The 18422-nt window shown below is 36.7% G+C and overlaps 1 protein-coding gene across 6 annotated transcripts in view; it reads left to right on the top strand.

The window, feature by feature from the left end:
• Window positions 1-18422, top strand: part of RIF1 (replication timing regulatory factor 1) — a 74446-nt gene that overhangs the window by 19908 nt on the left and 36116 nt on the right. For 5 of the 6 annotated variants that reach the window (XR_013557298.2, XM_060626548.3, XM_060626545.3 and 2 more), the window contains 6 exons: window positions 91-191; window positions 7902-7988; window positions 8627-8700; window positions 9150-9330; window positions 10929-11036; window positions 11394-11543. Coding sequence is in view for 5 of the 6 variants with exons in the window: in XM_060626548.3 (XP_060482531.2) it covers window positions 91-191; window positions 7902-7988; window positions 8627-8700; window positions 9150-9330; window positions 10929-11036; window positions 11394-11543 (701 nt within the window). In the remaining variant the exon portion in view is untranslated. The remainder of the gene's footprint in view (window positions 1-90; window positions 192-7901; window positions 7989-8626; window positions 8701-9149; window positions 9331-10928; window positions 11037-11393; window positions 11544-18422) is intronic. The other variant, XM_060626547.3, reaches the window with a different exon arrangement.

The following is an 18422-nucleotide window of genomic DNA, read 5'->3' as shown; positions in this document are numbered from 1 at the left end:
TATATGTTTTTATTCCTAAAAATACTGTATTTTCACCCCTAAAAATACTTGTATGTTTAGAACCACATTCTTCCTTTTCCTTTTTGATAGGTAACAAAAAAGAGAGACCAGGTTCTGAAGTTTTGACCCTTTTACTAAAATCGTTAGAAAGCATAGTAAAGTCAGAAGTATTTCCTGTATCAAAAACATTGGTAAGTAAGATAATTCATGCTGGAATTTAAAAATCATATTCTGAAATTGAATTTTTTATTGGAAAAAATACTACTTACACAGACCATGTTTTGAGAAGACATTTTGTATCAAGTATTTATCAGCAATTTAGCCCTGTAATAAATGTTATTCCATTGACTTCAGAGTTGTCTGAAACCCCAGTAAAGTAAATGACTATACCGGCAATACAGAAATATTCCATTTTCATAAGAATGAGCCATACAGAGAAAATTGGGGTTAAGAACATGAACTGTGAACTGAACTAAACATTAATTTTATAAGATTGCCTAGCTCCACTAATTGTTAGTTTGTACATTTAAGCTGGTAATAATCTTTGGGACTTGTGCAATTTAAATTAACCCTCCTTAACTGAGATAAGTACTTTGGTATTAAACACTTTTTTTTATCCTATAGTAGAGAAGGAAAAAACCAATTGGATATACTTTTTTATAATAGTGAGTCTCCCCAAGATAAACTGCAGATGAAATAGACTGTACTTAAATTCCTTCTGAGTCTCTGTGTACTGGGACAGTGATAACTACTATGGCAGTAGATCATAGTGGTTAATAGCAAGGGCTCTGGAGCAGACTAGGTTGAATCGCAGCCAAATTATTTATTAGCTGAGTGAACTTGGGAAGTTTATCTCCTCCCTTACCTTTTTTTAAGGGAATGTAGTAGTAGTTTTATGATTAGTACATGAAGGGCATGATGAGCCAGAAATGAAATAAATGAGTCCACAAATGCAATTTATTATTATTATTATCATCATTAGTGTTTGATTCAAATCAAATGAGAACGTGAAAACATATTCACCAACATAACCTTTTCTTTTTTTTTTTTTAAGTTTATTTGTTGAGAGAGGGAGGGAGGGAGAGAGAGTGCACACTGGAGGGGCAGAGAGCAAGAGGAAGAGAGAGTATCTCAAGCAGACCCCACACTGTCAGCACAGAGCCCGATAATGGGGCTTGAACTCTAGAACCCTGAGATTATGACTTGCGCTGATACTGAGAGTCAGATGCTTAACGTACATCCACCTAAGCGCCCTAAACTTTCTATTATATCATTATGTCACTGAAGTTAAAGTTCAAGTTAATACCAGTACAATATTTTTGGATGGCAGTTTGATAGGCTCTGTCACATTTGAGAGGTGTGTCTTTATTTTTTTTCTTTCTTGTTTGTTTTACTTTTATTTACATCCAAATTAGCATATAGTGCTATAATGATTTCAGGAGTAGATTCCAGTGATTCATCCTCTATGTATATAACACCCAGTGCTCATCCCAACAAGCGTCCTCCCGAATGCCCCCTACCCATTTAGCCCATCCCCCCCACTGACAACCCCTCCAGCAACTTTGTTTGTTGTCTATATTTTAAGAGTCTATTATGTTTTGCCTTATCCTTGTTTTTACATCATTTTTGCTTCTCTTCCCATATGTTTATCTGTTTTGTATCTTAAAGTCCTCATATGAGTGAAATCATATATTTGTCTTTCTCTGACATATATTTGTCTTTCTCTGACTGGCTAATTTTGCCTAGCATAATACCCTCCAGTTCTATCCATGTAGTTGCAAATGGCAAGATTTCATTCTTTTTGAGTGCCATTCTTTTAATACTTCATTGTGTGTGTATATGTGTGTGCACATCTTCTTTATCCATCCATGGACATTTGGGCTCTTTCCATAATTTGGCTGTTGTTGGCTCTTTCCGTAATTGTGTGTGTATATGTGTGTGCACATCTTCTTTATCCATCCATGGACATTTGGGCTCTTTCCATAATTTGGCTCTTGTTGATAGTGCTGCTATAAACATTGGAGTGCATGTGCCCCTTTGAATCAGCACTCCTGTATCCCTGGGATAAATACCTAGTAGTGCAATTGCTGGGTTGTAGGGTAGTTCTATTTTTAATTTTTTGAGGAACTTCCATACTGTTTTCCAGAGTGGCTGCACCAGTTTGCATTCCTCTTTTTCCGCATCCTCACCAAATTGCCTGAGTTGTTTATTTTAGCCCTTCTGACTGGTGTGAGGTGGTATCTCATTGTGGTTTTAATTTGTATTTCCCTGATGGTGAGTGAAGTGTTGAGCATTTTTTCATGTATCTGTTAGCCATCTCGATGTCTTCTTTGGAGAAGTGTCTGTTCATGTCTTTTGCCCATTTCTTCACTGGATTATTTTTTTGGGTGTTGAGTTTGATAAGTTCTTTATAGGTTTTGGACACTAACCTTTTATCTGAGATGTCATTTGTAATAAATACCTCCTCCCATTCTCTCAGTTGCCTTTTAGTTTTGCTGATTGTTTCCTTCGCTCTGCAGAAGGTTTTTATTTTGATGAGGTTCCAGTTGTTCATTTTTGGTTTTGTTTCCCTTGCCTCCAGAGTAAGAAGTTGCTGTGGCCAAGGTCAAAGAGATTTTTTTGCCTCCTTTCTCCTGTAGGATTTTTTTTTTTAATATAATTTATTGTCAAAGTGGCTAAAATACAGTGTGTGAAGTGTGCTCTTGGTTTTGGGGATAGATTCCCGTGGTTCATTGCTTACATACAACAACACCCAGTGCTCATCCCAACAAATGCCCTCCTCAGTGCCCATCACCCATTTGCCCCTCTCCCCCACCCCCTTATCAACCGTCACTTTGTTCTCTGTAAGAGTCTCTTATGGTTTGCCTTCTTCCCTCTCTTTTTTTTTCCCCCTTTTCCCATGGTCTTCTAAGTTTCTCAGGATCTACATATGAATGAAAACACGTATCTGTCTTTCTCTGACTGGGTTATTTTATTCAGCATAATACCTTCCAGTTCCATCAACGTTCCTGCAAATGGCATGATTTCATTGTTAATCATTGCCAAGTAGTATTCCATTGTATATATAAACCACGTCTTCTTTATCCATTCATTCGTTGATGGACATTTAGGCTCTTTCCATATTTTGGCTGTTGTTGAAAGCACTGCTATAAATACAGGGATACATGTGCCCTATGAATCAGCACTGCTGTATCCTTTGGATAAATTCCTAGTAGTGCTATTGCTGGGTTGTAAGGTAGTTCTATTTTTAATTTTTTGAGGACCCTCCACACTTTCCCAGAGCGGCTGCACAAGTTTGCATTCCCACCAACTGTGAAAGAGGATTCCTGTTTCTCCATATTCTTGCCAGCATCTGTTGTTTCCTGACTTGTTAGGTTTAGCCACTCTGACTTGTGTCAAGTGATATCACAGTGTGGTCTGATTTGTATTTCCCTGATGATGATTGATGTTGAACATCTTTTCATGTGTCTTTGGCCATGTCTATTCATGTCTTCTGCCCATTTCTTCTTCACTGGATTATTTGGTTTTTTGGATGTGGAGTTTGGTAAGTTCTTTATAGATTTTGGATACTAGCCTTTTATCGGATATGTTATTTGCAAATATCTTATCCCATTCTGTCATTGCCTTTTGGTTTTGTTGGTTTCCTTTGCAGTGCAGCAGCTTTTTGATGAGATATGTTGAGTAAGAAATGGCTACAGCTGAGGTCAAAGATTGTTGCCTGTTTTCTTCTGTAGGGTTTTGATGGTTTCCTGTCTCACATTTAGGTCTTTCATCCATTTTCAGTTTATTTTTGTGCATGGTGTAAGAAAGTGGTCTAGTTTCATTCTTCTGCATGTTGCTGTCCAGTTCTCCCAGCACCATTTGCTAAAGAGACTTGTCTTTTTTCCATTGGATACTCTTTCCTGCTTTGTCAAAGATTGTTTGACCATCCATTTGTGGATCCAGTTTCGGGTTCTCTATTCTATTCCATTGGTCTATGTGTCTGTTTTTGTGCCAATACCATACTGTCTTGATGATTACAGCTTTGTAGTAGAGGCTGAAGTCTGGGATTGTGATGCCTCCTACTTTGGTTTTCTTCTTCAGTATTACTTGGGCTATTCGGGGTCTTTTTGTGGTTCCATACAAATTTTAGAATTGTTCTAGCTTTGAGAAGAATGAATGTGTAGATTGTTGGGGTAGTATTGACATTTTAACAATATTTATTCTTCCAGTCCATGAGCACGAAATGGTTTTACGTTTCTTTGTGTCTTCAATTTCCTTCGTAAGTTTTCTATAGTTTCCAGCATACAGATCTTTTACATCTTTGTAAAATGTATTTTATGGTTTTTGGTGCAATTGTAAATGGGATCACTTCGTTGATTTCTCTTTCTGTTGCTTCATTATTGGTGTATAGAAATGCAACTGATTTGTGTGCATTGGTTTTTGTACCCTGCTACTTTGCTGAATTCAGGTATCAGTTCTAGCAGCCTTTTGGTGGAGTCTTTCGGGTTTTCCACGTAGAGAGTATCCTGTCATCTGCGAAAAGTGAAAGTTTGACTTCTTTGCCAATTTTTATGCCTTTTATTTCATTTTGTTGTCTGATTGCTAATGCTAGGACTTCGAACCTATGTTAAGCCACAGTGGTGAGAGGGACATCCATGTCACGTTCCCGATCTCAGGGGGAAAGCTCTCAGTTTTTCTCCATTGAGGATGATGTTAGTGGGCTTTTCATATGGCTTTTATGATGTTTAGGTATGTTCCTTTTATCCTGACTTTGAGGGTTTTTATTAAGAAAGGATCCTGTATTTTGTCAAATGCTTTTTCTGCATCTGTTTACAGGATCATATGGTTCTTATCCTTTCTTTTACTAATGTGATGTATTACATAGATTGAGTTGTGAATGTTGAACCAGCCCTGCAACCCAGGAATGAATCCCACTTGGTCATGGTGAATAATTCTTTTTATATGCTGTTGAATTCAATTTGATAGTATCTGGTTGAGAATTTTTGCATCCATGTTTATCAGGGATATTGGCCTGTAATTCTGCTTTTTTGTGGGGTCTCTGTCTGGTTTGGGAATCATGGTAATGCTGGCTTCATAGAATGAGTCTGGAAAATTTCTTTCTGTTACTACTATTCAAACAGCTTGAGGATAGGTATTCTCTTTTTTTTTTTTTTTTTTTAACGTTTTATTTATTTTTGAGAGAGAGTGTGAGCGGGGGAGGGGCAAAGAGAAAGGGAGACAGAACCTGAAGCAGGCTCCAGGCTCTGAACTGTCAGCACAGAGCCAGACGGGGGGCTCGAACTCATGAACCATGAGATCATTACCTGAGCCGAAGTCGGACGCTTAACCGACGGAGCCACCCAGGTGCCCTGAGAAGGATAGGTATTAACTCTGCTTTAAATGTCTGGTACAGTTCCCCTGGGAAGCCGTCTGGGCCAGGACTTTTATTTGTTGGGAGATTTTTGATAAATGATTCATTTTCTTCACTAGTTAATGGGGGTCTCTTCAAATTTTCTGTTTCTTCCCATTTGAGTTTTGGTAGTGTGTGGGTATTTAGGAATTTGTTCATTTCTTCCAGGTTGTTGTCCAGTTTGTTGGCATATAATTTTTCATAATCTCTGATAATTGCTTGTATTTCTGAGGGATTGGTTGTGGTAAATCCATTTTCATTTGTGATTTTATCTGCTTTGGGCCTCTCTTTTTGAGAAGTCTGGCTAGGGGTTTATCAATTTTGTTTTTTGAAAAAAACCAGTTAGCTCTTAGTTTCATTGTTCTGTTCTACGTTTGTTTGTTTTTTGGATTCTGTGTTTATTTCTGCTCTGGTCTTTATTATTTCTCATCTGCTGGCCTTGGGGTTTCTTTGTTGTTCTGCTTCAGCTTCCTTTAAGTGTGCTGTTAGGTTTTGTATTTGGGATTTTTCTTGTTTCTTGAGATAGGCCTGGATTGCAACGTATTTTCCTCTTAAGACTGCCTTTGCTTCATCCCAGTTTGGGCTGTCATGTTTTCAATTTCATTTGTTTCCATATATTTTTAAATTTCTTCTTTAATTGCCTGGTTGACCCATTCATTCTTTGGTACGATGTTCTTTAATCTCCATGCATTTGGAGGTTGATTTTTCTGTGGTGGATTTCAAGTTTCAGAGCATTGTGACCTGAAAATGTGCATGGTATGATTTCAGTTCTTTTATATTGATTGAGGGCTGTTTTTGTGAACCAGTATGTAATCTATTGGAGAGTGTTCCATGTGCACTTGAGAAGAATGTGTGTTCTGCTGCTTTAGGATGAAAGTTGTGAATATATCTGTCAAACTACAATATAGAACCAGAATACATCTGGTTCAGTGTATCATTCAGGGCCATTGTTTCTTTGATTTTTCTGTCTGGATGATGAGTCCATTGCTGTAACTGGAGTTTTAAAATCCCCTGCAATTACCACATTCTTACAAGTAAGATTGGTTATGTTGTGATTGTTTTATATGTTTGGGTGCCCCTGAATTGGTGCATAGACATTCATAATTATTAGCTCTTCTTGATGGGTAGACCCCGTAATTATGCTATAATGCCCTTCTTCATCTCCTGTTACAGCCTTTAGTTTAAAATCTAGTTTGTCTGATATAAGCATGGCTATTTCAGCTTTCTTTTGACTCCAGTAGCATTGGGTATTCTTTCCTGCTTTGTCAGATTAGTTGCCATACATTTGTGGATCCATTTCTGGATTCTATATTTTGTTCGATTGATCTGTGTCTGTTTTTGTGCTGGTACCATATTGTGTTGTTGATACCAGCTTTGTAATACATCTTGAAGTCTGGGATTGTGATGCCTCCAGCTTTGATTTTTTTCGGATTGTTTTGGCTAATTGGGGTCTTCTGTGTCTCCATACAGATTTTAGGATTGTTTGCTTTAGCTTTGTGAAGAATGCTGGTGTTATTTTGGTAGGGAGTGCAAGAGTGTGTCTTTAGACCCAGCTTCTAGTTAGTAGTCCTTTGAAATACTTGCTTTTGGCACTAGTGAGTACATAATTCATTGCACAATATCTTTTTGTGGTATGAAAAAAATACCCTCAAGGGCCATTAATAGAAAAATGTTTGAATAAACTATGCATGTTCCTATAGTAGTTACGAATGTCTACATAGGGGGCATCTGGATGACTTAGAAGATCATACAACTCTTTTTTCTTTAAGTCTGTTACAGCCTGCAAGTGAGTGAGTGGGGGAGGGGCAGGGAGAGAGGGAGAGTGAGAATCCCAAGCATGTTCTGCACTGTCTCGTGGAGTCTGATACAGGACTAAGCTCAACTGTGAGATCATGACCTGAGTCGAAATCAAGAGTCAGATGCTTAACAACTGAGCCACCCAGATGCCACAGAAGAGCGTACAACTGTTGGTATCAGGGTCATGAGTTTGATCCCCACATTGAGCATAGTGGTTACTTAAAAGAATAAGTAAACTTAAAAAATGTCTACGTATATTGATGTGAAAACTCCATAACATAATTAGATGAAGGTCAGTTCCAGAGTATCTCACAGTGTAATATCATTAATGGTATAAGAAAAATAATTATGTATTTTTATATGTGACAGCTAGCCCAGGAAGTTATGTTTCTCTGTGTACTAAAATACATGGAAATTTAGAAGGTCCTGAACATAAACTCCAAATTGATAGCATTGATTTTTCACTGGAGATAAAAGACTTTATTGTTTTATTTTTTTGTATTTCTGTATTTGAACTTTTAAAAATAACATATTCACATTAACGTATGAACATTGTATTTGAAACTTAAGCTGGGAATGTATTTACATTAATGAATGAGCATTACTTAACCATAAATTGTTGAAAATATAGAATATAGCTAACGCTACTAGATTTTTACTAAGTAAAGTAGTTTTATGGCTAATTTACAGCAAAACTTTTTATCTTTCTTAGGTCCTCATGGAAATTACAATTAAAGGACTGCCCCAGAAAGTATTAGGTTCACCAGCATATCAGGTTGCTAATATGGATATTCTTAATGCAAGTATCTTAAATGTAATGATATGGTTAAAATTAGCCAAAAAAAAAAAGTTCCATGACAGTTGTTGTTTTCCCTAACGTAGTGAAACATAAATTGTGAAATTTTGAGAGAATTAGATTTGGAATGCTGATTATGTTAAAGGGAAAAACTGATAACAGTAATAAGTTAATGTAAAGAAATATGGCACTATTAATGGAACTGTTTTTCTGAATTACATAAAAAGTTCTAGAAGGAAAGTTTTCTATTTACTTATACATAGTAATAGTGGTGGTTACTGTTTAAAAATTTGGAAGCATAGTAACAGTTGCTTGATTATGGTGAAATAAACATAACTACAAGATGTAGGTATTTGTTAGTCCAGGACGTTTTAACTTAATGTTCTTTTTATGTCTGGAATATTCCATTCCTCAATTGCTCATGTAGATGGAATAGCTGTCATTGAAATATAAAGAGCTTGATTTTTGTGTGTGGCTTATAGAAATATATTTGCTGACATTGTGTCATATCCTAAGTAATAGGTAAAGTTAAATTATTTGTAGCTTAAAAGGATCCTATTTAACATAATGGTAGGAAACGTGTAACAAGATTATACTCCTTATAACAAGAAGATTGACTGCAATCTCCTGTCTTTCTTCAGGGGACTCCTGCTTTGTTCTTAATTCAGTTAATTTTCAACAATAATCTCCTGGAATATGGTGTAGAAGATGAAAGGTAATTTAAACTGAAACTAGGCTTTTTTATGTTTTATTTTTTGAGAGACAGAGAGCACGAGCAGGGGAGGGGCAGAGAGAGACAGAGCACAGAATCTGAAGTAGGTTCCAGGCTCTGAGCTGTCAGCACAGAGTTCGATGTGGGGCTCAAACCCACGAACTGTGAGGAGATGACCTGAGCCGAAGTAGGACACTCAACCTACTGAGCCACCCAGGCGCCCCCTGAAACTAGCCTTTTTATAAACTTGGAAAGGTGGCTGTTTGATGAATGAGAGTCTTGAATTATATACTATATCATTTTTTTAAATTAAAAATATCAAAATAAAACTTGGGATTTATCATTTCTTGTTTCCTTGGCAGTTACTTTTAGAATTTTAGTAGTGTGGTGTAACTAATGTATTTTGGCAAAATGCACTCTGGTTAATGCATGGCTCAAAATTTTTTCTTCAGGTTTTTTCTCAATCTGGAAACACTTGTAGGCTGTGTCCTTTCTGGACCAACTTCACCACTAGCTTTCAGTGACTCTGTTTTAAATGTTATTAATCAAAATGCAAAGCTGTTGGAAAACAAGGAGCATCTCTGGAGAATGTGGAGTATTATAGTCACCCCACTAACTGAATTGATTAATCAGGTATGGCATAAGTGCTACATATTTCCCCTAAAACTTAAGTTTGAATTTGAATAGAAGATGTTAAAAATTTTCTCCTGTGGGATTAATTTCCTATTCTTTATATTAGTTGATTTCTTTTCATTGCATTTCTGCCTTTTTTGAGAAGGTATAACTTAATGGGGACTAATCAGCTCCATTGTTTCCAGTAGTGATTATAAAGCCAGAAGGCTCAGGTCTGTTACATACAACTTTTCATATTTATATTTCAATTTATTTCATTATTTGTACTATTATGGAAGAATAATGTTCTTCTTGACCAGACTGTATATTAAGATTTCCATGGGCAAGCCATGTTGGTGATTGTGGCAAAGCCATATACTAGTCCCTGAACCAGTAATCTGCTGAGAGTTGACTAACCCTTATCATTTAAATACTTTAAAAAGTTACATTACTGGCAGGGGTAAGGAGCTCAAGTTTTGTCACTACTAATAAATGGTTCATCAGCTGCTTTGTCAGTCTTTATTTATTTATTTATTTTTTATTTTTTTAAATTTTTTTTTTTTTTTTTTTTTTTTTTGTTACGTTTATTTACTTTTGAGACAGAGAGAGACAGAGCATGAACGGGGGAGGGTCAGAGAGAGAGAGGGAGACACAGAATCCGAAACAGGCTCCAGGCTCTGAGCTGTCAGCACAGAGCCCGACGTGGGGCTCGAACTCACGAACTGTGAGATCATGACCTGAGCCGAAGTCGGATGCTCAACTGACTGAGCCACCCAGGGGCCCCTTTGTCAGTCTTTAAATGGAAGTATGTTCTGGGAAATACTCTGCTGTGATTCTGAAATAAACTGAAGACTCAAAATTCATTAAGTGATAATATAATGGCCATTATTTTTACTTCTCAATTCACATCATTTAACATTCTTCTGGAAGAAAAAAGTTTACATTCCTAAATAGTTTTCTATTATTTGAAGGATAGCAATTCAAGTTCTTGCTTGAATCCTACCTTCTATGTATAGTAGAAAATTTTGGACTTACTTCTGGGATTTTTTTTTAAGGACTTAAACACCGTGCATTGTTTCTCAGGGTTGCTGTAACACATTACTGTAAGCTGATGGCTTAAAATAACAGGGATTTAGTCAGGGATTTAGTCTTATAATTCTGGAGCCCAGAAATCCAAAATCAGTGTGTTGGCAGGCTTGGTTTTTTCTGGAGCCCTGTGGGAGAATTGTTCTATTCTTCTCAGCTACCTTTGGTTGCTGGCAGTTCTTGATTGTTCCTAGGGTTGTAGACCCATCACTCTAATCTCTCCCTCCATCTTCACATGGCATTCTTACCTGTGTCTTTTTTGTCTATCCAAATTCCTTTTCTCTTATAAAATACTAATGATTGGATCAAGACACACCCTAATCCAACATGCGTTCATTTTAAGTTGATTACATCTGCAAAGTACCTATTTCCAAATGAGGTCATATTTGCAATTAGAGGACTTAGGAGTGCACTACCTCTTGAATATCTCAATACTGGGGGACATATTCTTACTATAGATAATAAAATGGTACTACATAGACTAGAAATAGATGGTAATTTGTCTAATTTCTTCATTATTTTTCTTGTTTCAGACCAATGAAGTGAATCAAGGTGATGCCTTAGAACATAACTTTAGTGCCATATATGGTGCATTGACTTTACCAATAAACCATATATTTTCAGTACAGAAATTTCCAGTGGTAAGGCAATGTCACATTTTTTACATGAAGAATTTACAATTTTCTGAAAATGTTATTTCACCCTTTATAATGAATTCCTACAGTAATTTTTCCTGAAATGAGATTTCCTTATGACTTAATTAGCTTAGGGTAAACGAAAATGGTGAAGGAAGAAAGAAATTTCTCTTGACCTCTGATAGTTGTGGCATTATTACAGTTCTTCAAATAGAATTCTGGAGGGGTGGCGGACTTAAATACTGTACACTAATGTCTTCTATGACACCTTAAATGTTACAGTGGCTTTTTAAGGTATAGTCTCTTAGGTGTTTTATATGCAGATAGACATTTTAAAATTTTCTTTCTTACTGTTAATTTTAGGCTACCATGAAGACCTTACTTAGAACTTGGTCAGAATTATATAGAGCATTTGCCCGCTGTGCTGCTTTGGTGGCAACTGCAGAAGAGAATTTGTGCTGTGAGGAACTTTCTTCCAAGATCCTGTCCAGTTTAGAAGATGCAGGCTTTTCAGTGAGTTTATCCTATACTGACCTTGGTTGTATTTAAAGAATACTTTCCAAATAAATTGAGATGACATGTGTGAACTATCATTTATTAATGCTTTTAGTTGATAAGGGACTAATACATAAACAAGTAACAGCATTGCAAAACAGTTTTGTGTCTTTGGTCTACAAGACTCTAAAGTCCATGTTTCAGGACCACTAACATGGAGGCACTTTTAGTACTTTTCCTACACAGGCAGTGCTTGTGTCATTCTAGATTAACAACACAAGGACCTTGTCCTGGAGCCAGCTATTCTCATATTTATCTGTTAGATCTTCAAAGGCAATCCTTTAGAAGTTTGTAGACTTAACAGCGGAGGACTGTTTTTGTACCTTTCCTTTATTTAATAAAAGAGGCAAATGCTTTCAATTGGTTTATATCACTAGAGTAGACTTCTTTTTTGTATTCACACAAATAATTTACATATCGATACCTATGTACATGAGTACTGTGTTCTTGCCACTTGAATTCTGTTATATAACTCTGAAGCATGCTTTTTTCATCTGGAAATATGGACTTCTATCTTTTGATAGTGGTTATCACTGTTAAGAAAAGTAGAGACACTGGGGCACCTGGGTTGCTCAGTTGATTAAGTATCTGACTCTTGGTTTCTGTTCAGGTCATGATCTCATGATTGGTAAGTTTGAGCCCTGCATCAGGCTCTGCACTGACATTGTAAAGCCTGCTTGGGATTCTATCCTCTCTGCCCCCCCTCCCACTCTCTTGCTTGCCCTCAAAATAAATAAAAATAAGCTTAAAAAAAAAAAGAGGTACAAGAGCTAGAAATTCATCTTTCAGATTTTTTTATTGCCCTTATAGTATCTTTTTAAAAATATTGGTACAATTTTGATACGATAGAATTTGTCAGGATGACTTTAAAAATGTCATCTTATCACTGAAAAAAACTTCTGTAGCACTTATGGTAAAAATCCAAACTACTTACAACTGCCCGTGAGGCTGATACTTCATTCTCCAAGGGGTCTTTCCTAATTAAGTTTGCCAATATCTATGGTAGCACCTTGTTATTTCCTTTTTGGCACTTCTGTCAGAAGCATTTGTGTACTTCATTATGTTACTTAACACTCCATGAAGTACATTCTGTCTTCATATGTATCCCTGGCATTTATCTGGCACATAGTGAATGTTTTTTTTTTAATTTTTTTTTTTTTCAACGTTTTTTATTTATTTTTGGGACAGAGAGAGACAGAGCATGAACGGGGGAGGGGCAGAGAGAGAGGGAGACACAGAATCGGAAACAGGCTCCAGGCTCCGAGCCATCAGCCCAGAGCCCGACGCGGGGCTCGAACTCACGGACCGCGAGATCGTGACCTGGCTGAAGTCGGACGCTTAACCGACTGCGCCACCCAGGCGCCCCGAATGTTTTTTTTTTAAATCCAAGTTAACATATAGTACAATAGTGATTTCAGGAATAGAATTTAGTGATTCACCACTTACGTATAACACCCAGTGTTCATCCCAGCGAGTGCCCTCCTTAATGCCCATCACCCATTTTGCTCATTCCCGCCCCCCCCAAACCTCACCAGCAACCCTCAGTTCTGTGTCCTTAAGAGTCTCTTAAGGTTTGTCTCCCTCTCTGTTTTTATTGTATATTTCTTCCCTTTCCCTATATTCATCTGTTTTGTTTCTTAAATTCCACATGTGAATGAAATCATATGGTATTTGTCTTTCTCTGACTTATTTCTCTTAGCGTAATACACTCCAGTTCTATCCATGTTGTTGCAGAGGGCAAGATTTCATTCTTCTTGGTTGCTGAATAATATTCCATTATATATATTACACCTTGTGTATCCATTCATCAGTCAACGGACATATCGGCTGTTTCTATACTTTAGCTATTGTTGATAGTACTGCTGTAAACATGGGGTGCTTATGCCCTTCAAATCAGCATTTTTGTGTCCTTTGGGTAAATGGCACATAGTAAATTTGTTGAATGATTTTTAAAAAAAAAATTTTTTTTTAACGTTTAATTATTTTTGAGACAGAGAGAGACAGAGCATGAACAGGGGAGGGGCAGAGAGAGAGGGAGACACAGAATCTGAAACAGGCTCCAGGCTCTGAGCACAGATCCCGATGCAGGGCTCGAACCCACGGACTGCGAGATCATGACCTGAGCGGAAGTCAGACGCTTAACCGACCAAGCCACCCAGGCGCCCCTGTTGAATGATTTTATAACTGTTAGGGAGACTGTCAACCCACACTTTTCATCTTTTAAATACTGTCTTGGTTACACTTTCATCTTTGTTCTCTTCTGAAATAAGTTTAGAATCTGTTAAGTTTTATGAAATACTCTTTAGATTTTGTTTGGCATTGGTTGGTTACGTTGAATTCATAGAGAAATTTGAGAAGTACTCTTTATTATGTTGAATCTTCCCATCTAAGAATAATTGTGTTCATATATTTAGCTCTTCTAAGGTTAACCTATCTTGCTTGTTTTGTTTCTTTTTTTAAGAGCTGGCTTTCAGCCATTAAAAAGGTCCATCTATTCCTACCTGCCACACAAATACCCATAACGTGGTTGTTTCTGTAGTATTTATAAAAGCTGTTGCTGATGTGCATTTCTTTATATCGAACCAGTCTTTTTTTCTTCAGATACCCTTAGTCACAGTGAAATTCTTTTCAAACGTTGCATATATATAGTGTTTTAAGATTTTTGCCTGTATCTCTGTTAGTGAGATGGAAATTCCTCATTGTCTAATTTTTGTCTAGTGTAAGAACGTCATCTGTAGTTGTATTGTTCGTTGATTATCACCATTGAAAAAAAATTTTTTTAATGTTTTATTTACCTTAGAGACAGTGTGAGGAGGAGAGGGGCAGAGAGAGAGAGGGAGACACAGAATGTGAAGCAGGCTCCAGGCTCTGAGCTGTCAGCCCAGAGCCTGATGCAGGGCTCAAACCGCGAGATCATGACCTGAGCTGAAGTCAGAAGCTTAACCGACTAAGTCACCCAGGCACCCCGATTAACACCATTTTTGAAGTCACTGATAAATTCTATTGTATAAAAATACAGTAATCAGAATTACCCCAGTATTGTGGAGAAGAATGTTATACTTGATACTGACATTGTATGTAAATTATTCTCAAATTTTAAAAATTTTAAAAATGTTGAAAGTACATTAAAAACTCTGAAAAGATGGGTTTCTAACTTTTAAATTTTCAGTGTCATTACTATATTACACCGAATGTTTTTGTTTCCATTTTTCTGGGTAAATTTTTAGCTTACATCTGAAGGTGTCACTTTTTCATCTTTTCCAATATATGCATCTAAGGCTACTCTTAATACTGCTCTTAATGATTATAGGATATTAATTTTTTCTTTAATTTTTATTTTGGTTCAAGTATAGTTAACGTACAGTGTTAAATTACTGTTTCAGGTGTAAAATACAGTGATTCAGTGATTCTGTACATTACACAGTGCTCACCATAAGTGTACTCTTAATCCTTTTCATCTATTTTACCCATCGCCGCTGCCCTCTGGTAACCATCAGTTTCTTCTCTGTAGCTAAGAGTCCGTTTTTTGGTTTGCCTCTTTGCTGTTGTTACTGTTACTATTTTTAAGTTTATTTTGGGGGAGAGAGAAAGTACATGTCAGGGAGGGGCAGAGAGAGAATCCCAAGCAGGCCCTTCACTGTCAGCCTAGAGCCTGACACGGGCTTGAACCCATGAACTGTGAGATCATGACCTGAATCAAAGTCAGATGCTTAATCGACTGAGCCAGCCAGGCGTCCTTGATGTTGTTTCTTTTGTCTAAAATTCCACATATGAGTGAAATGACATACTTGTTTTTCCTTGACTTACTTCATTTAGCATTATGCCCTTTAGATCCATCCACCTTGTTGAAAATGGCAAGATTTCTTTTTTTTTTTTTTTTTTTGGCTGAGTAACAATTGTATATATACACCGCATCTTTATCCATTCATCAATTAATGGACAGTTGAGGTGCTTCCATAATTTGGCTATTGTAGGTAATGCTGCAGTAAACCTAGGAGTGCATATGTCTTTCAAATCAACATTTTTGTATTCTTCGGGTAAATACCTATGGTGGAGGATCATATGGTAATTCTATTTTAATTTTTTGAGGAATCTCCATACATGCTGCACCAGTTTGTACTCCCACCAACAGTGCATGAAGGTTCCTTTTTCCCCACCTTATAGTCAACACTTGTTTTTGATTTTAGTCATTCTGACAGATGTGAGGTGGTGTCTCATGTGGTTTTGATTTGCATTTTCCTGACTTGTGCTGTTGAGCATCTTTTCATGTGTCTGTTTGGCCATGTGTATGTCTTCTTGGAAGAAATGTCTGTTCATATCTTCTTGCCATTTTAAAAAATTTTTTAATGTTTATTTTTAAGAGAGAGACACGGTATGAGAGAGGGATGGGCAGGGAGAGAGGGAGACACAGAATCCGAAGCAGGCTCCAGGCACCGAGCTATCAGCACAGAGCCCGATGTGGGGCTTGAACTCATGAACTTCGAGATCATGACCTGATCCGAAGTCGGATGCTCAATTGACTGAGCCACCCAGGCGCCCTGGATTATTTGTTGTTTTTTATGTTGGGTTGTAGAAGTTCTTTACTTGGATACTGCCCTTTTTATGAGATGTGTCATTTGCAAATATTTTCTCCCATTCCATAGGTCGCCTTTTAGTTTTACTGATTGTTTACTTTGCAAAACTTTTTATTGTGATGTAGACTCAGTCATTTATTTTTGCTTCTTTTTCCCTTGCCTAAGGAGACATACCTAGAAAAATGTTGCTATGGCCAATGTCAGAGATAATTACTGTGTGTGCTCTCTTCTAGGATTTTTATGATTTCATGTGTTACATTTAGGCCCTTAATCCATTTTGGGTTTCTTTTTTTGTCTGGTGTAAGAAAGTGGTCTACTTTTATTCCTTTGCATATAACTGTCTAGTTTTCCCAACATCGTTTGTTGAAGAGAGCATCTTTTTCTCATTGGATAGTTTTTTTTGCCTCTTTTGTCAAAGATTGACTATATAGTCATGAGTTTTTCATGGGCTTTCTGTCCTGTTCAATTGATCTATGTGTCTGTTTTTGTGCCAGTGCTGTACTGTTTTGATTACTATAGCTTTGGTAGTATATCTTGATATTGGGGATTGTGAGAGCTTTAGTATTGTTCTCTTTGTGTTTCTATACAAATTCTAGGATTATTTATTCTGTGAAAAATGCTGTTGGGATTTTTTTTTTAAAGGGATTTAATTTTTTTTTTAAATATTTACTTATTTTTGAGACAGAGAGAGACAGAGCATGAGCATGGAAGGGGCAGAGAGAGAGGGAGACACAGCATCTGAAGCAGGCTCCAGGGTCTGAGCTGTCAGCACAGAGTCCAGTGTGGGGCTCATACTCTTCAGCTGCGAGATCATGACCTGAGCCAAAGTCAGAAGCTCAACCAACTGAGCCACCCGGGCACCCCATTGGGATTTTTATAAGGATTGCATTAAATCTGTCAGTTGCTTTGGATAGTATGGACATTTTAACAATATTTTTTTTCCCTGTCTGTGTGCATGGAATATGATTCCATTTGTGTCATCGTCAATTTCTTTCATCATTGTTTTATATATTTTAGGTTACAGGTCTTTCATCTCCTTGGTGATGTTTATTCCTAGGTATTTTATTATTTTTGTGCAATTGTAAATGCGATTGTTTCCTTAATTTCTCTTTGTGCTGTTTCTTTAGTATATAGAAATGCAATGGATTTCTGTAAACTAAGTTTGTATCCTGCGACCTTACTGAATTCATTTATCAATTCTAGCAGTTTTTTGGTGGTGTTTTTTAAAGGTTTTTTTCTAGGTATACTATTATGTTATCTGCAGATAGTTTTACTTCTTCCTTACCAGTTCGGGTGCCCTTTATTTCTTTTTCTTCTTTGATTGCTGTAGCTAGGACTTACAGTACTATGTTGAGTGAAGGTGGTGGGAGTGGATATCTTTGTCTTATTCCTGACAATAGGGGGAAAACTCTCAGTTTTCACCATTGAGTATGATGTACACTGGGTTCTTCAGATATGGCCTTTATTGTGTTGAGGTATGTTTTCTCTAAACCTACTTTGTTGAGGGTTTTTATCATGAATGGGTGTTCTTGTCAGATGCTTTTCCTGCATCTATTGAAGTGATCATGTGGTTCTTATCCTTCCTCTTGTGATATATCATGTTGATTTGTGAATATTAAACCGCCACTGCATCTCAGGAATAAATCCCACTTGATCATGGTGAATTATTCTTTAATGTATTTTTGAATTCCATTTAGTAATATTCTGTTGAGGATTTTTGCCTCTGTTCATCAGAGATACTGGACTGTAGTTCTCTTTTTTGTAGTATCTTTATCTGGTTTTAGTATCTGGGTAATAGCGCTCATAGAATGAATTAGAAGCTTTCCTTCCTCTTCTGTTTTTTGGAATATTTTGAGAACAGTTATTAACTTTTCTTGAAATGTTTGGTAGAATTAACCTGTGAAGCCATCTGATCCTGGACTTCTGTTTGTTGGGAGTTTTTTGATTACTGAATTTCATTGCTGGTAGTTGGTCTATTCAAATTTTCTATTTCTTCCTAATGCATTTCTAGGAATTTATCTATATTTTCTAGGATGTTTAATTTGTTGGCATATACTTTTCATAATATTCTTCTATAATATTTTTTATTTCTGTGGTGTCAGTTATTATTCCTCCTTTTTTTTTTTTTTTTTTTTTCAAAGATTTATTTTTAATCTTTACACCCTAAGTGAGTCTCAAACACACAACCTTAAGGTCTAGAGTCTCATGCTTTTCTGGCTCTGTTTCTCTTTCTGATATTGTTTTGAGTCCTCTTTTTTTGTTG

This window comes from Panthera onca, chromosome C1, assembly GCF_046562875.1.
Source record: "Panthera onca isolate mPanOnc1 chromosome C1, mPanOnc1 haplotype 2, whole genome shotgun sequence".
Taxonomy (NCBI): domain Eukaryota; kingdom Metazoa; phylum Chordata; class Mammalia; order Carnivora; family Felidae; genus Panthera; species Panthera onca.
This window is presented reverse-complemented; position numbering and strand designations above follow the sequence as displayed.